This window comes from Macaca mulatta, chromosome 2 (assembly GCF_049350105.2).
Source record: "Macaca mulatta isolate MMU2019108-1 chromosome 2, T2T-MMU8v2.0, whole genome shotgun sequence".
NCBI lineage: Eukaryota > Metazoa > Chordata > Mammalia > Primates > Cercopithecidae > Macaca > Macaca mulatta.
In genome coordinates, this window is record NC_133407.1 from 110,677,328 (window position 1) to 110,699,873 (window position 22,546).

At 46.6% G+C, this 22,546-nt stretch overlaps 1 protein-coding gene and 1 long non-coding RNA gene across 7 annotated transcripts in view; one reads left to right on the plus strand and one right to left on the minus strand.

The window, feature by feature from the left end:
- Positions 1-15,926, plus strand: part of KLHL18 (kelch like family member 18) — a 60,451-nt gene extending 44,525 nt beyond the window's left edge. For 2 of the 6 annotated variants that reach the window (XM_077992517.1, XM_015131105.3), the window contains 6 exons: positions 2,319-2,479; positions 3,857-3,993; positions 5,672-5,909; positions 9,736-9,840; positions 11,869-11,980; positions 12,683-15,926. In XM_077992517.1, coding sequence (XP_077848643.1) covers positions 2,319-2,479; positions 3,857-3,993; positions 5,672-5,909; positions 9,736-9,840; positions 11,869-11,980; positions 12,683-13,069 — 1,140 coding nt within the window. In that variant the 3' untranslated portion in view covers positions 13,070-15,926. Of the gene's footprint in view, positions 1-2,318; positions 2,480-3,856; positions 3,994-5,671; positions 5,910-9,720; positions 9,841-11,868; positions 11,981-12,682 lie in introns of all 6 variants that reach the window. The other 4 variants (XM_077992518.1, XM_015131106.3, XM_077992515.1 and 1 more) reach the window with 3 other exon arrangements.
- On the minus strand, positions 645-4,695 carry LOC144339157 (uncharacterized). Its single transcript, XR_013413880.1, has 2 exons — positions 1,429-4,695; positions 645-756 (listed from the first exon to the last, which is right to left on the minus strand). It is a non-coding gene; the product is annotated as an uncharacterized LOC144339157 (long non-coding RNA).
- Positions 15,927-22,546: the final 6,620 nt, after the last annotated feature.

Here is a 22,546-nt window from a genome sequence, read left to right on the forward strand (position 1 = left end):
TGCAACCTCCATCTCCCGGGTTCAAGCAATTCTCCTGCATCAACCTCCTGAGTAGGTGGGATTATAGGCACGCACCACCATGCCAGGCTAATTTTTATACTTTTAGTAAAGACGGGTTTTCACCATGTTGGCCAGGCTGGTCTCGAATTCCTGACCTCAAGTGACCCGCCCACCCCAGCCTCCCAAAATGCTGGGTTTACAGGCGTGAGCCACTGTGCCTGGCCAAGTGTAGATAACTTTTTGAGAGAATCTTGTTCTAAGGAAGAGCAGAACATTGGGGCGGCTGTGGGAGGGGTCTGTGAAATCAAGAGGGATTGTTTGTTTGTTTTTGAGAAAGAGTCTTGCTCCGATGCCCAGGCAGGCTATAGTGCAGTGGCAACAATCTCAGCTCACTGCAACCTCTCTGCCTCCCAGGTTCAAGCGATTCTCCTGCCTCAGCCTCCCAAGTAGCTGGGATTACAGGTGCCCACTACCACGCCTGGCTAATTTTTATATTTGTAGTTGAGATAGAGTTTCGCCATGTTGGCCAGGCTGGTCTTGAACTCTGGCCTCACATGATCCTGTCACCTTGGCCTCCCAAAGTGCTGGGATTATAGGCATGAGCCATCATGCCAGGCCTTTTTTTTTTTTTTTTTTTTTTTTTGAGACAGAGTCTTACTCTGTCACCCAGGCTGGAATGCAATGGCACAATGGCACAATCTCAGCTCACTGCAGCCTCCGCCTCCCAGGTTCAAGCATTTCTCCTGCCTCAGCTTCCTGAGTAGCTGGGATTACAGGTACACGCCATCATGCCTGGCTAATTTTTGTATTTTTAGTAGAAACAGGGTTTCACTATGTTGGCTGGGCTGTTCTCGAACTCCTGACCTCAGATGATCCGCCTGCCTTGGCCTCCGAAAGTGCTGGGATTACAGGTGTGAGCCACTGCGCCAGGCCCGGCAAAATTACAGCATATTTGACTGCTGGTGGGAATTTTCCAGAAGAGAGGGAAGAATTGATAATGTTGGAGAAATGGGAGAGCACTTGTTGGAATGATGTTCTGGAATAAGTGAGAACAGACAGTCTAGGGCGTAAGGGTGTGCATCTTTGATAGGAGCACAAGCCATCCATATCCACAATAGCAGGAGGGAGAGCTGGGGCACACACCCAGCGACAGGGAACAGGTAGATTCTTACTGACATTCTCTTCTGATTTTCTGTTTTCTCACCTGAGAGTGAGGATGAGGGACAAATGTTAGAAATTTAAGGAGGGCCAGGAGCAGTGGCTCACGCCTGTAATCCCAGCACTTTGGGAGGCCAAGGTGGGCAGATTTGTTGAGCTCAGGAGTTTAAAACCAGCCTGGGAAACATGGTGAAACCCCATCTCTACTAAAAGCACAAAAGTTAGCCAGGCATGGTCCAGCTTAAACTCCTGGCTTGTAATCCCAGCTACTTGGTCTGAGGTGGGAGGATTGCTTGAGCTGGGACGCAGAGGTTGTGGTGAGCTGAAATTGCGCCACTGTACTCCAGCCTGGGTGGTGGGGCGAGACCCTGTCTCCAAAATAAAAAAAAAGAAAGAAATTTGAGGAGGGATTAAAAGGTATGATTTATTTTCCTCTTTCCTCTAGGAAAGGGGGATGCTAGGGAGGTGAAACGGGCTTGATAGGAGCCTGAGAGAAAAGTGGACCCTGGGCTTAGCAGCGTAGACACTGATTTCGAGGAAAAAGCCTCATTCCAAGAACTAGGTGTCCTGTCCCTAGCTCTTACACTGATTAATATGATGGGGCTGGGGGGCGGGGCAGCTCACATTTATTTGAGTGATAAATTTTGTAAGGGCTATAGGGCTTTAGAAGGCGATATCCTTGTGGTTGGAGCCATTAAGAAAGGCTCCTTGGAGAACATCGATCTAGAGCCAGGCCTTAAAATAGGCGAATGGGTTTAGATGAAGAGGAGATGAGAGGGCATTTTAGGTGAGGGAGGACAGTGCGAACAGGAGAACCAGCCCAGCCTCGATAGAGTACAGAGAGGGTGATGGAGGGAGTTTAGAGGGAGCAGGGGTGCAGGGGCAGCGGGAAGGGAAACAGGAATTTTTTTTGACAGAAAGGAATAAGATGCCATTGATGATTTTTCACTATGCAATCATAATCATAATGAAATTCAGGAAGCTGTTCTAGTAGCCTAGGAAGTAGAGAGAAATCAGGGATTTCAGAGACAAGTAGGAGAAAAGATTGATGGGCCCAAGGGACTGCTTCAGTATAGGAAGTGGAGGCATTCAGATTGCAGGCCTGGGGTGTGGCCCCTGGGTGGGAGGATTTGCTGCCAGAGCATCCACTCTCATGACAGGTCTTTGAAGCTGCATTGGCCTGGGTCAGATACGACCGGGAGCAGAGGGGTCCCTACCTGCCTGAGCTGCTGTCCAATATCCGCTTGCCCCTCTGCCGGCCCCAGTTCCTTTCAGACAGAGTACAGCAGGATGACCTGGTGCGTTGCTGCCACAAATGCAGGTGAGTGAGGGTGGACCTGCACAGGACATTGCTAAAGGTCTAAGCAGGGAAGAGGAGTTGGCCACCTGTTCCAGTTCTGGAAAGAAAGCATTTAGAGTGGTCAGTCTAATTCATGGCACACAGATTGGTCAGCCGTCTGTCTAGAAGCTGGAAGAGCAAGTGTGAAGAGGCCGAATCTTACTCCTTGGGCAGAGAGATGTGCCATGTGGGAGCATCAAAGCAGAAAGGGCTTTCTCCTGCTGAGTTATCTGAGGATTTTCCAGCATCTTTCCCCACTGAGCTATTTATGAATGTGCAAGTATCTTTACTGCCTTCCCTGACCCTATCCACACCAGCACCTCACTCATTGCTGCAAATGGGAATTCCTGGGGCTCCTTGCCCTCTTCAGTAAATATTAGTCAGTGCCATGGGCATGGGGGGCCTCTGGCAGGTGTAGGCTTTACATCTATGATGATGGGCAAGGGGCGGACATGTTTACCAACACATGAAACTTTTACCCAGAGTAAGTCAATGACAACATGGCACAGCAGAGCTACTCAAACAGTTCAGAAGATGGCAGCCCTATAGGATGACTGCTGTAAAAGTAGAAGAGCAGAGAAAAATGTTCATTCTCCTCCAGATTGCTTGTCAAATTCACAACCCTGAAATATTTTTTTCTCCTTTGCCGATAAAAACTTTACACATGTTCAGCTTTCCTTCATTTCCCATGTCCTGGTTGGGATCAGCTGGTTCAGGAGGAAGTAAGTGCTTGTCCATGGCAGGTGGTATGAAGGTGTGTGTCAGGACAGGGTGGAGTTGTGTCTGGAGGTGGCTATGGCCCAGTGACCAGCAGTCTCAAGGGTGCTGTTGAGGAGTTTGGACTTTATTCTGTCTGCAGTGGGTGGCCATTGAAGGGCCTTAGCTTGAACTCTAGTGTGGAAGTGGAATGGAGGGATAGGCTGGAGGCAGGGAAATGTGTGAGGAGCTGCCACCATGCAGGTGAGTGGTGATTAATTGCAGGTTGCAAGCCAAGGTGCAGTTGTGGGGATGGAAAGGAAGGGCTAGGTCTGAGTGGCGACAGGGTGCATGCTGCTTGTCGAAACTCCCAGGTCCAGCCATTTTGGCCACCACCCTGTTTTTCTCATGCCTAATCTGTACCTGATTACACTAGCTGAGGTGGTCTCTACTTGTCTTGCCCCTTTAATTTTGAATATATCTCAGTAGCCGTATATGATTTTCCCAGAACTCACCTGGTTTCTTTGAGACCAGACCTTCCAGAAGGCTTCTCCTCCCAGGTTTCCCCTGCAGTTGGCAGTGGGGAGCTAGGCTCAGGGATGTAAACAAGGACTAAGTCAGGGGGGGATACCTCCTGTTCTAGCATCTTCCACCTTATTCCAGGGACCTGGTAGATGAAGCAAAGGACTACCACCTCATGCCAGAGCGCCGGCCCCACCTGCCAGCTTTCAGAACCCGGCCACGCTGCTGCACGTCCATCGCTGGGCTTATCTACGCCGTGGGGGGCCTCAACTCAGCAGGTACCTTGCGGCTCCCCTTTATAGACCCCCATCTTGGACTCCATGGATGAGGAAGCACCAAACAAATTAGCCTGGCCCTTCTGGTTTCTCTCTTTTGTACTGTCATCTCCCTTGCCCCTCTTGATTTTATACAATTGCTCTACAGTTAGAGCATGTCACATATTCAGGCCATTGAATCAGAATATCAGTGCTAAAGAGACCTTCTAGAAATCTTTGAGGCCTAGCCTGCTCACCTGACAAGTGAAGAAATTGAGCCCCACCGAACTTTCACTATGTTCATACAATTGTTTTTGGCAGACCAAGGACTAGAACTTGGGTGTACTGGTTCCTGAGCCAGCACTTTTGCCCTAGTATCACATTGGCTATGGTATAGCATCCTGTCAGCCCTGGATAGGATACAGTCAGAGACCCAATTCCATACCAGACTATTCACATTTGGTTATATGAATCTCTGGGGTTAGACTGAGAATGTCCCCAAGAGAAAGATTATCCAAATACACAGGCTCTACCACTGTCAGCCCCACCCACTGTGAAACACACACATGCTTTACAGTCCGTGGGTTATTGGCAGTTTTTGAATCTAAAAGTAAGATTTTCAGAAAGCTGCATGGCCTCCCAACTTGGGAGGAGTTGGTGGGCACTCCCAGGCAGTTTTGTTTTTATTTTTTATTGTTTTTAAATTTTTTGAGATGGAGTGTCACTCTTGTCACCCAGGCTGGAGTGCAGTGGTGCAATCTTGGCTCACTGCAACCTCTGCCTCCCAGGTTCAAGCAATTCTCCCGCCTTAGCCTTCTGAGTAGCTGGGACTACAGGCACATGCTACTACACCCAGCTAATTTTTGTATTTTTAGTAGAGATGGAGTTTCACCGTGTTGGCCAGGCTGGTTTTTAGTTCCTGACCTCAAGTGATCTGCCCACCTTGGCCTCCCAAAATGCTGGGATTACAGGTGTGAGCCACCGCACCTGGCCCAGTTTTGTTTTTAATTGAATGTTAATGAGAGTTGGGTACTAGCTGCTGCTTGTTAATCATAGGGCCTGGAACAGGTAAGTCCTCAACTCAGTGCACGCTGGAGCAGTGTGCAAATGAAATGCCAAGTGCCCCATAGCAGCATACCACAGGAAGAGGGGGTTATTTTATTTGATCATCACAAAAACCTGATGCAAAAGGTAGGGCTGGAATGATCATTCCTTGCTGCTGTGACTATTTATTGAGCACTAAGTATATTGAACCATGCTAGGTGCTTTACCTGTTACATCATTTAATCCGTAAAGATTATCTCCATTTCATGTGTGAAGCAGAGGGTGGAGACACAAAGCCCCTTGCCTTGGGTCACCCACTAGCAAATGAAAGCACTGGAGCGCATGCCCGTCCCTCTGGCATGCCTCCTGCCTGGAGGAAATATTGTATCGATTCGCCTATACCTTTGACTTTAAATAGGTGGAGTACCTGATTGTAACTGAAAACTGCCCTCTCTAAAAAATAAATACCTCCTGTCTGATTCTGATTTTCCTTAAAGAATTAGGTTTGAGGTGATCATGGCTGAAATTTCTTAGTGGGCCCTTGTGCCTTGAGTAATTCTGTGGGAAGAGCTAATAGAATTGAGTCAAATGTTCCGTATAATCAATGCCCAATAGCTGTGATCTAAACAAGTGGTCTCATTTGTTTTAATTTGAGTAGCAAATTTTTATGCAGGTGATTCCCTGAATGTGGTGGAAGTGTTCGACCCCATCGCCAATCACTGGGAGAGGTGCCGTCCCATGACAACAGCCCGCAGCCGTGTTGGCGTGGCTGTGGTGAACGGGCTTCTCTATGCCATTGGAGGATATGACGGCCAGCTACGGCTGAGCACTGTGGAGGCGTACAACCCGGAGACAGACACATGGACCAGAGTGGGGAGCATGAATAGCAAGAGAAGGTATTCTGGAAGCCACGTGCAGCCCGAACATACACACTGAGCACCTGGGGAGCGCCATGCTAGAAAAGCAGGGGCACACAGTAAAGTAAAATACAAGCTTTGGCCTAGGAGTTTCCTGCAGCCAGGCCAGCCACTGCCGGTACCTCCTGGGAGCAAGCCCCCATCTGCTTAAAAGTAAAATACCCGCCTTGTCCTTTGAGGAACTTGGGGAGACCAGACGTGGACATGTGGAAGTTGTGTTGTTATTTTAAGTGCCAGATAAGGACTGGAAATGTGTATTATGGAAGATTGAAGGAGGGAGAGAAACTGGACTGGAACTTCTGGAAGATTTCAGGGAAGAGGTGGGATTAAAGTTGAAACTTGAAGAATAAGGAGGATTTACCTTTATTAGTGATAAAAGGAAATCCAAGGTGTTTTTCTGTATACCTTCCTTCCCCAGGACTCCCCTCACACATGAGTTTCCACTACCTGGGGAGAATATGAACCAAAGCAGTGTTCTTTTATTTAGGTCACACACATTCTCCTAGACAGGAAAACATAGGTATTTGCAAGGTGGGCCAAGTTGGTATGTCACTCAGTACATTCTAGCTACCTGCTCCCTCCACTTCTCTGCTTATATTGCCCGAATAAGAAGTGGGATTAGAAGACATCCTGGTGCCTGTGTTTAGCCTTCTTAAGGCTGAGGTGACAACAGGTGGCATGTTTCATTATGTCAGACACATGATGGAGTCGTCACACGTGTGGGCAGCCGAAAGGCTGGCGCAGCCCAAGGAGGGGAGAGGAAAGCTGCCCAGGGCCCCCTTGCCCATTACCCAGGACAGCTCTGCATTGATCGCTTTTACACATTGAGCTTCCTTGACATATGCCTAATGTTGTTCCACATCCAGCAGCGTTCACATGTGGATGTGAGCTGGGAGGGATCTGCCTTTGTACTGGTGAGACCAGTTCACAAAACATTGGGGTAGGTTCCTTTGGGAAGAAAAAAATACGTAAGATCTGCCCCTCCCAAGAATGCGTTGGGAGTCCTTTCCTCCCACCATCCCCACTTTTGCTGCTTGGATACTTTGCAGCTTCCTGTGTTTGAGTGACTCATTGCTCCATGTCCCCAACCATGAGTAGCTTTTTTGCTTTGACTGCAGTCAACTGTCCTTCCTTGTGTGTATGCTCTGGACCACTTCCTTGCTTTGATGTTACTTGGTTTAGAGTGCTGTCTTGGAGGAAAGTCCTCTGGGTATTCCTTTCCTTCACTGTGGTTAATACCCTGTTATTAGTGTGGGCCCGGTTCCATTACATCCCTTTTAAATTATAGGCTCCCTTAAAGCGTTCCTAGTCACTTCTCTCCTGACATCCCACACAGCTGTCTGTCCTGCCAGTTAGTGACATCGTGCCATCTTTCCTTCCCATCTCCCCCAGTGTTCTATGCCATCCCATAGAGCTTTCTTACACTGGACTATTCCAGTCCATGCTAATCAGCATTTTCTCCTCTTCACACTCACCTTTACTACCTAGTTGATAGTTAATCTCATGCAGTTTTGTGGCACCTCTTAATTCATTTTCATATTGTTCAACACCTGTTTTGTTATGTAATTTTTATGTTTGTGTCCGTGTCCAGAAGGATAGTAATCATGTCTAGTAAATGTGTGATCTTCCCTCAGTACTTACCTAAGGCAAGTCCCTCTCCTCTTTTGGGCTGGTCCAGGGGGTCTGTTATCATGTCCCTGAAAGGGACATTCTGTGGATCAGTTTGATTACTATGTACATTTAAAAGGTAGCAGCAAGCCAGGCACCGTGGCTCACGCCTATAATCCCAGCACTTTGCGAGGCCACAGAGGGCGGATCACCTAAGGTGAGGAGTTTGAGAACAGCCTGGCCAACGTGGTGAAACGCTGTCTTTACTAAAAATATAAAAATTAGCCAGGCATGGTGGGCGCCTATAATCCCAGCTACTTGGGATGCTAAGGCAGGGAGAACTGCTTAAACCAGGGAGGCAAGGGTTACAGTGAGCTAAGATCGTGCCACTGCATTCCAGCCTGGTTGACAGAATGAGACTCTGTCTCAAAAAAAAAAAAAAAAGGTAGCATTAAGCCTGGTATGTTTTATTTTCCTGTTTGTTAGAAACCTAGATTCATTTTTAATCTTCACCAGCATCACATTTGAAAATACAGCTTGGCATTCATGCTGAATTCCTTATAAGGCTTTGTGTAGAGTGGAAGATTACATGATTACACCAGACCCCTGGGTCTTTGGTATTAGAAAAACTTGGCATGTGAGGAGTTGGGTAGTTGGGCTTGTCTCATTTAAATCTGAGGCAGGCCTCTCTCTGGGCAGTCTTGAGGAGAGACCTCAGCCTCCCCAAGCTATAGCTGCCTGTCTGTACAGTGATTATGGTGCTCTTTCCTTCCTTGCAGGGTGTGCTAAGGGCTGAAAATAGCAAGTGGGCCATGCACAGTGGCTCACACCTATAATCTCAGCACTTTGGGAGGCTAAGGCAGGAGGATGATTGCTGGAGCCCAGGAGTTCATGACCAGCCTGGGCAGCATAGTGAGACCCCCGTCTATACAAAAAGAAAATTAGCTGGGCATGGTGCCATGTGCCTGTAGTCCCAGCTACTGGGGAGTCTGAGGTGGGAGAATCCCTTGAACCCAGGAGATCAAGATTGCTGTGAACCATCATTGTGCCGCTGCACTCCAGCCTGATGATAGAGCAAGACGTCGTCTCAAAAAAAAAAAAAAAGAAAAAAGAAAATAGCAAATGTAGAGTACCTGACACATGTAGTAAATGCACAGCAAACAGGAGCTGTGGCATCAACCACTAAGATAAATTAGAGGCCATGCACATGATGAAAACAACATATGTGAATTGAGTGGGAAAAAGCAGAGGTAACACAACAAACATACATTCAGTGCCTGTTACATACAGGACATCATACTTATCACTGTGAAGGTCACACAGATGAAGATGAAGTGAGGACCTTCCTGTCTTCCAGGAGGTCCTCACTTATTAAGAGGTGGCAGATAGATTGGCTGGGTGTGGTGGCTCACTCTTGTAATCCCAGCACTTTGGGAGGCCAAGACAAGAGGATAACTTGAGGACAGAAGTTTTGAGACCAGCCTGGGCAACATAGCAAGACCCTGTCTCAAAAAAAAAAAAATTAGCTGGGTGTGGTGGTGCACACCTGTAATCCCAGCTACTTGGGAGGTTGAAGTGCAGGAAGATCGACTGGGCACAGGAGTTCAAGGCACAGTGAGCTCTGATGGTACCACTGCACTCTAGCCTGAGTGACAGATCAAGGCTTTGATTAAAAATTACACACAAACAGAAGTGGCAGATAGATTCCTGGTAGCCTATAATGTCAGAACATAAGTGCCTTGTGGGCTGGAACTTTGGCTTGCTTACCACTCTCAACCCCAGCTGATAAAGATCTGATGGATGAATGAATGATTGTAACAACGGCTGTAATAAGCCACTCAGGGAGTGTAGGGGCAGGAAAGAGTAATTCTTACAAAGGGGAGGAAGAGGAAAGAGGAAGTTGCGTTGGGCCTTCAAGGTAAATTCAACCTTCACATGGTGAGGTGGAAGGTGAGCATTTTAGAAAGATTAAGGACAGAGAAGAGCGGGGAGGGGAGGCAGCCTGCGGTAGAAGGGTGGGGCACAAGAGGAATGATGGGGCAGCTTCTGTCACCTCAGTTTTTTGCCTTTACTTAGTCACATACCTGAGATTTAGGTTGCAGAAAGAGGCAGTAGGTAGGTTTGTTTCTCAGTGGGCAAGAGAGGCTGCTCCAGGAAGGCTACGGCTCATCTGGGATGACAGCTCTGTCTGTTTCAGTGCCATGGGGACAGTCGTGCTGGACGGGCAGATCTACGTCTGTGGGGGCTACGATGGCAACTCTTCCCTCAGCTCCGTGGAGACCTACTCACCTGAGACGGACAAGTAAGGAATCCAACTCCCTTGGGGCAACTGGAGCTGATAAACAGTATAAAAATCAGAACTGCAGTTTTTTAAATTTAAGCTTCTTGAGGGTAGAGAATGTCTTACCCTTTTTCCCCTATAGTACTTTGTATATACCAGATATTTAATAACCCTTGGTTAAGTGAAAGAATGAGTAAATAAAATTTTAAAACAAATAGTCTACATAGATGCTTGGAAATAGTTATTTAATGGTCTGTACCTTTTAGCTAAATCAGCCCATTTTAATGGAAATACAGGCAAGAGGGGATAAGAAGTAGATGAACAGCATGTTCCAAAGTGGGTAGGATATGATTTGGAAAAAAAATAAAAAGTTTTTAAGTTCTGTGGTCAGATAGGCATGGAAAATGTTGATGTCTGAACTGCCAGAGTCCTTGTCTTTCCATAAGATATATTAACATTTTAAAGGCTCTAAGAAACCCTGTAGTGAATAACTCTGTTTAACCTCGGGTTTTTAATACACACCAGTCACCGTCTTGTGGGACTCATTTGTGGAACACTCTTTGAAAAACATTGACAAGGTTAGCCCGAGTTTTTCATTTTAGTGTTTGAATCCTCTCATCTTATATAATAAAATATAAACAAATTAGTTGAATGGACTTATTAGGATGCCTTTAAGTCAGTATTCTGTTCACTTAACCGGTCTACTATGGATCAGACAGCAAGCTGGGTGTCTGAGATCCTTTAAAGCACCCAGTGTGGTTGGGCCGTAGGTTGCATCATGATCGTCCTACCCTGGAGGCCTGTGTCAGAAGCTCTTGGACACAGAGCAGAGAGAACCTGCATCTTCCCCAGGGTTGCAGGAAGGGACAGGGTAGCAGGGATGTCTTCCAAGGTGAGACCTGTCATGGATAGCCAGGGGGAGGTGTTTGCTCATCATAGGCGGGGAGACAACAAGGAGCGAGGCTGCGATAAAGTGTTCACTGTAATCGAGAACAGCAATGATCCTCTCATGGGCTGGAGCCCAGTGTGTGGATGGGAGACGGAGCAGAGTGGGTAGCATATGGTGTGGGGTGAAGCTGAAGGGTAGATGAGGACCAAGAGGTAAAGAACCACATGAAGAGCCGGGCACAGTGGCTCACGCCTGTAATCCCAACACTTTGGGAGGCCGAGGCAGGAAGGTAACTTGAGCCCAGGAGTTCGAGACCAGCCTAGGCAACATAGGAAGACCCTGTCTCTACGAAAAAAAAAAAAGAGAGAGAGAGAGAGAAATTAGCCAGGCATGGTGGCGTGAGCCTGTAGTCCCAGCTACTGAGAAGGCTGAGGCAGGAAGATTGCTTGATTCTGGGAGGTCAAAACTGCAGTGAGCTATGATTGCACCACTGCACTCCAGCCTTGGTGACAGTGAGACCCTGTCTCAAAAATAAAAAAAGTTTAAAACCACATGACGGAACCTGGACTGTCTTAGAGGAGACAGTGAGGAGCCACTGGACGGACATGGTCCAGGTACAGGAGAAGCAATCCCTCTGGCTGGGTGGGGTTGGATGGGACTGGTGTGAAATCCAGGCTGCCTGTAAAGAGGCTGTGGCAGTGGTCCAGATGAGAGGTCAGGGTAGGGCACTGGCAGTGGGGATGGGAACAAGCACTGACTCGGAAGCAAACCAGCCAGGACTTGGGGGACCACAGGAATGTCGACGGTGAGGGAGAAGCAGCCAGAACAGCACTGAGATTTATAAGTACAGCAGCTAGAGAGCTGGTCGTCTGCTTAACGAGGCAGGGAGTGCAGGGAGGAGCAGAACTGTAAGAGAAAGAGGCCTTGTATGAGACACAATGATTTTGAGCAGCCGTGGAGATGAGCAGAGAAGATGGGCTGTCGGTTTGCAGCTTGGGTGAGAGGCGGCAGCCAGGGAGAGCTGTCAGAGAGGTGGTGGGAGAGGTGATAAGAGGTAGAGAGATGGCCAGCACAATTCACCTGAACCCTGCTAGGCTATCTTGGGGGGACAAGAACCCTGAATCTCATGCTTTCCCTCCTATTTTGACTCTTTCCTGAAGGTGGACAGTGGTGACCCCAATGAGCTCGAATCGCAGTGCTGCTGGGGTTACGGTCTTTGAGGGCAGGATATATGTGTCAGGCGGCCACGATGGTTTGCAGATCTTCAGCAGTGTGAGTCTGGGCTCCCCCTGGGATAAGGGCACCTACTTCTTCTGTCTTTGAGATTTATTTTGGAAGATCATTAATTGAAAAAACTTCAGCCTTGCCATAGCTGAATAAAGTATCATCTAGTGAGGTTTCAGGCTATCCACTGCGTCTTCTGAAATTCTGAACTTACAGAGAATGAGCCAGTGTACGCAAAAGAAGGGTGTAGGGTAGTCACATCTGCAGCCACCACCCTGTTCTACTGTCTGTCGGACACTGCATAGACACTGCAAATCTACAAGTGTAAATTTGCAAACAGTTGTATTCTTTTGGATAATTTGTTTGAAATTGTATTTATTCTGTAAAAAAGGCTCAACAGCCATTTACTAGTCATTCCATAGTCAGTCAGTGCCGCAGTGGAAAGCCCTGGAGATTACAGGAGACCCAGCTCTCATACAGGTTCTGTCACTACCTAGCATTGCATCCTTGGGCACATCCTTTTTTTTGTTTCCTTAGATGCAGACAGAAAGGGTCAGGTGAGGTGACCTCTCCCTGCCCCATACGCCAAAGAGCAGGCCTGCAGCAGAGGGAATACTGGCAGAGCTCCTCATCCCCATGCCTCCCACAGGAGTTTGACATCATGGGGGCTGCTGTGCCCTGCAATGGTCACTCTATGGACTGAGCTTTGTCTCTGACTGTCCTGTACCTGTGCCTCTCTCCCCACTGTAGGTGGAGCACTACAACCACCACACTGCCACCTGGCACCCTGCAGCTGGCATGCTCAACAAGCGCTGCCGGCACGGAGCCGCCTCCCTGGGGAGCAAGATGTTTGTCTGCGGGGGCTACGATGGCTCTGGCTTCCTCAGCATTGCTGAGATGTACAGCTCTGTGGCAGACCAGTGGTGCCTGATTGTCCCCATGCACACGCGCCGGAGCCGGGTCTCCCTGGTGGCCAGCTGTGGGCGCCTCTACGCTGTAGGGGGCTACGACGGACAGTCAAACCTAAGCTCAGTGGAGATGTATGACCCAGAGACGGACCGCTGGACATTCATGGCCCCCATGGCATGCCATGAGGGAGGAGTCGGTGTGGGCTGCATCCCTCTCCTCACCATCTAAGGCAGAGGATGGGGATGTGGTGGGGCAGGGATCTGGTACAGACATAGGCGCATCCTTCCAGGAACAGTCCCTCAGGAGAGGCAGTGGACCAGAAGAGGTGGCGAAATGCGAGCTCGCCGGAGGTACAGTTTTTCCAGGTGCTTAAGCCCTCCCCTACTGTGCCACCCTTGTGACCTTCAGGCCTGGGTCATCAAGATGCACAGCATGGAAAACAAGCTCCTCTGGATCCCGCAGCTGGTGACGTGGAACTGTTTTCTGGTCCACACGAACACAGGCTCCATCCAGGCCCAGCTCCTACCCACCGCCTCTCTGTGGGCCCGCTGTTCACAGAAGACCTTCCATCTGATGCTCCCCTTCGCCTGCTTGTTCTCCAGCCGAGTTCTGGCCACTTTGCCATGGGGAGACTGCAATGTCCAAGCCTGCTGGAAACTGGGATGTAGTTGGGGGTGAAAGGACAGACCCAAGTGTCCTCCGTGCCTGAGATGGTGTGGCCACAGCAGTGGAGGGCTGCACACAGGCACGTTCCTTCTTCCACAGTGGGGCACCAAGGATTCTGTCCTCATTGCTGGGTAAGCAGGGAGAAGAGAAGTTTTCCCCATGTCTAATTTTGGGATTTCAGTGAGGCCTTTTCCATCTGTCCAGGAGAACAGAAGGGAAAAAAAGATACTTGAAAGATACTGAAGGAAATTTAAACAAAGAAACACTTGAAAGAAACTGGAAAGAAAAATAATTTTTTTTTATGTGAACAAACTTTTGCAGGAAGAAAAAAGCGTAAAAGACACTAAGGGCAAATCTGTGTTTAAATGGAAAACCGTCTAACTGGAGAAGGGCGGTATCCACCCCACATTCGGATCCCAGGGTCCTGAGGCCTCGCATCAAGCTGGGGGTTCCCTCTGAGCCCCAGTGTGTGTGGAATCAGTACACTCTTGACTGGGCCTGTAGTAAGGTGCTCATGGGGTTTGTCTTCACACCCACTGTCAGAGGACTTTTAAAATCATAGGTGTAGAGAGCTATCTGCTGAATTACTGCCACTCTTCTTGGTGGGGGCTCCTAGCTGGGGCTGGGGGCTCCAGACGCCCCTGTGATTACCTCCTATTGCCACCATGGCGCTCATTCAGATTCCCCACTCTCACTGACATTCCTTCCTTTTTTGACCAGCAGGAAACAGCAGGTCCGGCCAGATTCTCACTTGCCTGTCGATCTTGTTCTTGGATGATTGCCCTCATTGTGATGCGTCTGGGGCACGTTGACCATATGCACCTCTAGAATCTAACCAGGGGCTTCCTTTTACCAGCTGTGGGCTGGCTTGGTCTGGTAACCTTGTCTGCCCTGCCATTCCACTGCTCCTCCATCCACTTGCCAATCCCAAGGGTCTGGCCTCCCTCCAGCCCTGGGCAGACTGACCAGCAAGGTGGACCTTTACATTCAAGCACAGCTGGCTTTTATGACATAACTAAAGGCCGAAAGAATCTCTTGCTGCTGCAAAGAACAGATTTTATATTTCTTCCTCTAATCTTGGCAAATGACCTTTACATTTTGGAAAGATTTCATACTGCTTCCTTCTCCCTGGATGGGACCTAATGTAGCACAGTGGGACTCAAAGAGGAGGACATTTCTCTTACCAGTGCACTGGGCAGTGGGGCTGTCCTTCAACTGCTGCTGCCAAAATTGGTTTTTTAAAGTTCTTCCAGTAGAGACTAAAAGAAGATGCAATTCTTGTAACCCAAGACTGGGTCTTAGGGCTCCAGTCTCCACCTGGTTGGTTTCCTGTCCTTTGCTGCCTGCCTGGGGTGGCCTGGAAGCCTGTTCAGAAAGGCACAATGTGGAGCCTGGGGTGTCTCCCCCACCCCAGGACCGTCAGGTTTACCAGTGTGTGCAATCGCCATGTATTCAGAGGGAAGTACCTTTGTTACCTACGACTTAGGAGCTGGGCCTCTGCTACAAGCACTTGAAAATGATATTTTTATTTTTAATGTCTCAACAATCTGATATCGGATGTCGTTTAACCTGGGCTGGTGGTAGAGCTCCAGCATTTCTCCCTCCTTCCTGTAGGGGTAGACTCGGAAGGTGGGTGGGGTGTGCATTTCCTGTTAGGAGTGTATCAGTGCTTGTCTTATTACAAGCCCCTTTTGTGAATTTGAAGTAGCACCAACAAGCCTGGATTGTGAAGGTATTAAGAATCAGTCTGTGGGCTACTGAGTGGGTCCTTAGGATACTGGCCCAGATTTTGCCACTGGATATGGTAGATCATTTTCCCATGGCCTGCTGCTCTTGTAGTGGCCTTCCTGAGTCCAATCCCACCTCCTGGTGTAGAATTTACACTGCTGCACCTGAGGTCAGTGTTTCAAAGTAAGATCAAGCCAGTGTTTTGATCTGGGCTCTGAGCACTAGTGAGCAAACACCAACATATTTACACCCTCCCAGTAGGTTCCTCAGTCTGATGGTGAATGGCTGTTTGTAAATGGCTGGTCTGGCTCTTTGGTATTGGAGCCTTTCCAATAGCCCCATGAAAAGAAGCTTCACCCAAGGATATTGTGAAAAGGGTGTAACAAGGAGATAGGGTAGACATTGTGCTCAGTGGGCCTTGGGGCCTAGCCCAGCTCTGAGCAGAGGACTGTGGCATTCACTGTCCTTGAGTGTTTCACCTTCTCGGATAACACATGGGCCTTCTCTTCTGGATTTCATCAGAGATTACAGCCAGATGGGGGCTGAAGACCAGCCTCTTGACCACAGAGGTGTGACTATGGGAATTCCTCCCAATTTATTGTTTCCCAGAAAATCTTCCTTCCTTTTATTTATAGAATGCATGTCTTTTGTGTTAAGAAACCAAAGAAATAAAGAAAGAGAACACTCCTAATAGCTCTTGTCCTTCCTTGGTTTGTTTCTTAGATATTAGAAGTACATCTTTTTTTTAATTGTGATTCACTGAAAAAAAATATATTGGACAAAGTGGGAATATTTCTGTGAAAATAAGGGAAAAGCCAGATGTACAGCAAAAGTAGTATTTGGAGAGATTTATTTTATGAGAGTCACTTCTGGTGAAAAATATGCAAAGACTTTATTTGCATAATGGGACTGCATATTGGTACCTGTCCAGATCACCCCTACTCTCGGATTTCCCCTTTTCTCCATTCACTGCCCTAAAACTCCAGCGTTCCGCAATGGAATGTGGCTGCCTGTTGACTGCCTGGAATCAGCACCTCCAGCTCCTTTTTTATGCTCTAGGCCAGAGGTGCTTTAACTTTGGTGCACATAAAAGCCACTGGAAAATGTTTAAACCACAGATTCATTCCTAAGTCCCTTTCTAGAGACAGGTTCCCTAGGGCTGGGGTGCAGCTCATCTTTCTGGCGTGAGCAAGTTTCCTTGGTGATTTTTTTGCTCTTCAGTGTGAGAACTACCATCTTCAGTTTCACTCCCTTAAATACAGCCACATTCCAGATCTGCCCTTCCAAGATTACACTGTGGTTACTGTGGTTTTGCCTTTTGGGAAACTCTTCAGTCACACTTTTCCAAAAGTCAGCTTGTGGTCAGTCTTGTCCATTGGACTCTTGGATGGCAACTTTATTTTTTTAAGTTTTTGGAAGGCCTATCACTCCCGCACACACCCCACCAGGACATATCTTACATATAAACACTCTTGTCAGTTGAATCTCACATGGTCCTTAGTAATCCCCATGGAGCGGGTAACATTTTAGCATAAGGAAACTGCCTCAGAAGGGCCAAGTAATTGACCTGACTCCAGCTAACCAGTGGTATTGTGAGAAACTGAGACCACATCTCCACACTCACAGTCTGGTCTGCCTAAGGGCAGCAGTGTCTTCCACCTATAGAGGGAGCAGCGTTCCTCCCAGCACTATCATAGACCTTGGAAAAGCAGACTGGGCAGCAAGGGGAAGAGTGAAGAAGCAGGCGCCTTCGTGCTAAAAGAGATAGCCAGACTGTCTGGGAACTCTGCCCTCTGGGACAAAGGCCATATGCTTGTAAAGTAATAGTAACCCTTTCCAGGTAACCTATGCCCCCTTGACCAGAGCCAAAGAGCCCCATAGGTGAAGAGTGGACTGCTAAGTCAAACTAGACTCATCTGCTTGACTTTCCATTTCTTTTTTCTTTGTTTTTGTTATTTGGACTCCTTTCCCTTCGTGACCAACAGCAGAGTTCACTCCACTTCACCCCAAAGTCCAGCACTGCTGCTTTTTATTGCTACTCACAATAACATCACAGTATACAACATTGCTTACTGCAGCCTTGAACTCCTGGGCTCAAGCAATCCCACCACCTCAGCCTCCTGAGTTGCTGGGACAGCAGGTATGCACCATCATGCCTGGCTATATTTTTATTTTTCGTAGAGAAGCAGTCTCACTATGTTGCCCAGGCTAGTCTTGAACTCCTAGCTTCAAGCAATCCCTCCACCTTGGCCTCACTAAGTGTTGAGATTACAGGTGTGAGCCACCACACCCAGCCTAGTTCTGCAGTTCATAAAACCTAAACTTCATAGCATGGCATAGAATGTCACTGAGATATTAGGCCAGTTGCGGTGGCTCACGCCTGTAATCCCAGCACTTTGGGAGGCTGAGGCAGGTGGACCACGAGGTCAGGAGATTGAGACCATCCTGGCCAACATGGTGAAACCCCGTCTCTACTAAAAATACAAAAAATTAGCCGGGCGTTGTAGCGGGCGCCTGTAGTCTCAGCTACTCGGGAGGCTGAGGCAGGAGAATGGCGTGAACCCAGGAGGTGGAACTTGCAGTGAGCCGAGATCGCGCCACTGCACTTTAGCCTGGGCGACAGAGCGAGACTGCGTCTCAAAAAAAAAAAAGAAAAGAATGTCACTGAGATATTGACACTTCTCAGCTGCCCAGCAACGGTCTTCAGGATCTCAGTTTAGATGTTACCTTCATGAAAACATCTCTGGTCGGCGTGGCGCTTCTCCATCTGTTGTGCTGGCCCTTGGCCATATTCTACCATGCAGTAACCTGTTTGCCTGTTTTTCCTGCTATGTGGTGAGCTCTGTGAGACTCTCCGTTACTGTAGACACAGCATTGGGCATGAAGAAGAGGCTCAACAATAGCTTCTTGAGGAATTTAGGGACAATCAGGTATATCCACATTCAAATATCACCTGATCATGCTTCCCTTGTCTTCCTCCTTTTTACATCACTGTTTTTTTAGTTTTATTGAGTCATAGTTTACATACCTTAAAGTTCATTCATTTTGAGTGTCCAACTCAATGACTTTTAGTAAATGTACAGAGCTGTGCAACCATTATTACCATCTCGTTTTAAAATATTTTCATCACTCAGTTAATGCCTTTTACAGTTAATTCCCTCTTTCACCTGCATCATCAGGCAACCACTATTTTATTTTGTCTCTATAGATTTTCTTATTCTGGATATTTCATGTAAGTGGAATCATACAATATGTGGTCTTCTGTGTCTGGCTTCCTACTTTAGAATAATGTAGAAGTTCATTCATATTGTAGAATGTACCAATAGTTCCTTTTATTGTTTTTAAATTGTATTCCACTGTATGTCTATACCATATTTTGTTCATTCACCAATTGATGAATGTTTAGATTTTTTCCAGTTTGGGGCTATTATGAATAACACTGCTATGAACATTCATGTATAAGTCTTAGTAGACATATATTTTCATTCCTCTTGGGTAGATCCTAGGAGTGAAACTGCTGGGATCATATAGTAGGTTTAGGTTTAACTTTTTAAGAAATTGCCAAGCTCTTCCAAAGTGGCTGTCCCTCTTTACATTTCCACCAGCAATATATAATGGTTCAGGTTCCTCCACATTCTTGTCAGCACTTGGACTTTTCTGTTTTATTGTAGCCATTCTAGTGGGTGCAAAGTGGCATTTCACTGTGGTTAATTTGCATTTCTCTGACAACTAATGATTTTGAGCATCTTTTCATGTGATTGTTAACCATTTGTATATCTTTAGTGAAATATCTATTCAATTCTTGCCCATTTTTAAATTGGGTCACATGTCTTATTAATGAATTGTAAGAAAGTTTTACATATTCTGGATACAAGTCCTTTATCAAATATATGATTTGCAAATGTTTTATCCCAGTCTTGGCTTGTCTTTATTTTCATTTTCTTTCTTTTTCTTTTTCTTTTTTTTTTTTTTTTGAGACAGAGTCTTACTCTGTCGCCAGGCTGGAGTGCAGCGGTGCGATCTTGGCTCACTACAACCTCCACCTCCCAGATTCAAGCGATTCTCCTGCCTCAGCCTCCTGAGTAGTGGGACTACAGGTGCCCGCCACCATGCCCGGCTAATTTTTGTGTTTTTAGGTTTCAACATGTTGGGCAGGATGGTCTCGATCTCCTGACCTCATGATCTGCCCTCCCCAACCTCCCAAAGTGCTGGGATTATAGGCATGAGCCACCGTGCCCAGTCCTTTCTCTTTTTTTTTTTACTCACCACTATACTAACAAGGACTCTTTTCATTTTCTTAGTGGTGGTGTTTGAATTGTAAAAGTTTTTTACTTTGATGAAGTTTAGTTTATCAGTTGTTTATTTTATGGGTCATGTCTTTGATGTCATATCTTAAGAACTTTTTGAAGTCTTCTTGTTTTATTCTTACATGTAGGAATGTGATCCACTTTGTGTTCATTTTGGGGCATGGTGTAAGGGAAGAGTCTAAATTCACCTTTTCACGAGCGGATTTCCATTTGTCCCAGCACCATTTGTTGTAGAGTATCTTTTCCCCATTGAATTGCTTTGATACCTTTGTCTAAATCAATTGGGCATAAATATAAGGATTTATTTCTAAACTCTTAGTTCTGTCCCATTGATCTGTGTCTGTCCATGATTGTGTGGTATTGATTACCCTGGCTTTAAAGTATTCGTAAGTCATTAAATCAGGTAATGTAAGGCCTCCAACTTTGTTCTTTTTCAAAATTCTTTTGACTTTTCTAGATACTTTGCATTCCCATGTCACTTTTATGATCAGATTGTCAATTAGACAGAAAAGCCTTCTGAGGTTTTAAATAGATATTATGTTTAATTTATAGATCAACTTGAGAATTGCCATCTTGACAATATAAAGTCTTCCGGTCTGTGAACATAGAATTTATGTCCATTTATTTAGATCTTCCTTGATTTCTCTTAGCAATATTTTGTTATTTTCAGTATATAAGTCTTACACTCCTTGGCCAGGCGCGGTGGCTCAAGCCTGTAATCCCAGCACTTTGGGAGGCCGAGATGGGCGGATCACGAGGTCAGGAGATTGAGACCATCCTGGTTAATATGGTGAAACCCCGTCTCTACTAAAAAGTACAAAAAACTAGCCGGGCAAGGTGGCGGGCGCCTGTAGTCCCAGCTACTTGGGAGGCTGAGGCAGGGGAATGGCGTGAACCTGGGAGGCGGAGCTTGCAGTGAGCCGAGATCTGGCCACTGCACTCCAGCCTGGGCGACAGAGCGAGACTCTGTCTCAAAAAAAAAAAAAAAAAAAAAGTCTTACACCCCTTTTGTTAAAATGTTCATATTTCTTTGCTATTATGAATGGAATTGCTTGCTGAATTTTGTTTCCAGACTTTTTGGTGCTAATATATAGAAATACCATTGATTTTTGTTTATTGATCTTATATCCTGTGACCTGTCTAAACTCAATCTGTCAGTTTTATCATTTAAAAAAAAAAAGTCCATGTGTGTCTTCCTTGACATTTTCTACAATATCATGTCATCTGCAAATAAAGACATTTACTTCTTTCTTTCCAATCTGTATGCCTTTAATTTTTTCCTGTCTTATTGCACTGGCTAGAAATCCAGTACAGTGTTGAATGAAAGTGGCAAAAGTGGACATCCTTGCCTTGTTCTCAATCTTAGGGAGGAAGACCTTCAGTCCATCACCATTCAATCTGATGTTAACCTGTAGGTTTTTCATCTATACCTTTTCCAAATTGAGGAAGTTTCATTCTGTTATTCGTTTCTTGAGAGTTTGTATCATGAATTGGTGTGAGATTTCATCAGATGCTTTTTCTGCATCTATGAGGTGACATGTGGTTTTTGTTCTTTAGCCTGTTAATATTGTTATAACATTAATTTATTTTTAAGGTGTTGATCCAACATTGCATTCCTGGGATAAATCCCACTTGGTTATGGTGTATAATTATTTTTTATGTTGTCAGATGTGGTTTGCTAATATTAAGTATTTTTGCATCTATGTTCACTTGAGATATTTTCTGTAGTTTTCTTTCCATGTGATGTCTTTGGTCAGTAATACCAGCTTTACAGAATGAGTTAAGGAGTGTTGTTTACACTTCTATTTCTGAAAGAGTGTGTGAAGGATTGGTATTTTTTCTTTTTAAAATATTTGATAGAATTCACCAGAGGAGCCATCTGGGCCTCTGTTTTTGTGGGAAATTTTTAAATTTCTTTTTTTTTTCTTTTTTTTTTTTTTGAGACGGAGTCTCACTCTGTCGCCCAGGCTGGAGTGCAGTGGCCGGATCTCAGCTCACTGCAAGCTCCGCCTCCCGGGTTTACGCCATTCTCCTGCCTCAGCCTCCCAAGTAGCTGGGACTATAGGCGCCTGCCACCTCGCCTGGCCAGTTTTTTGTATTTTTTAGTAGAGACGGGGTTTCGCCGTGTTAGCCAGGATGGTCTCGATCTCCTGACCTTGTGATCCACCTGTCTCAGCCTCCCAAAGTGCTGGGATTACAGGCTTGAGCCACTGCGCCCGGCCCAAGAAATTTTTAAATTTCTAATTCATTTTCCTTACTTGTCTGGGGTCCCCCTTAGGGTGGGCATCTGCTTCTCTTAGGGGATGAGACCCTTGTGGTTAGGGAGATTCTTGCCCCCAGCAGGGATTGAGATCACCAGAGTGAATGTGATGTGTGTCTTTACAAGCTCCTCACTTTTCCTCTCTCCTTTGCTTTAGGGTGCTCACCTCTCCTTGTCTCGGAGACCGTCCCTGTTCTCCACTCTTGTACTGCCCACCACCACCTTTTTCTAACTTCTGAATATAAGAGGCCTTAGAGCTCAGCCCTGGATTCTGATTTCACTCCATGCATTCTCCCTAGCTGGTACCACCTTATCCCACATGTGAGGAAGGTGTCTGGAATCTTATTTTTTGAACTGTCCCAGATTCATGCATTCACTTGGATATGTCCAATATGATCATAGTTCGAAGTGGAAGCTTTGATTTTATCCTCAAACCCGGTCATCCCCCAGTTTCTCCCAATCTTCTCACCTACCCAGTTGCTCATTCAGGAACCCAGCAGTGGGTTTTGGAGATGGGAGAAGTTGAGGGTCATTAATTTTCTTCTTCCTCCTCTCCAGTAACCAAGTCATGACCTAGTTCTGTTGATGCTACTTCCAGTCCATTTCTCTCCTCTCTTGCCACACTAGTCCACACCATCAGCATATCTTTTAGAACTTGGATTACGGAGGCCAGGCGCCGTGGCTCACGCCTGTAATCCCAGCACTTTGGAAGGCGGAGGCGGGCGGATCACGAGGTCAGGAGAT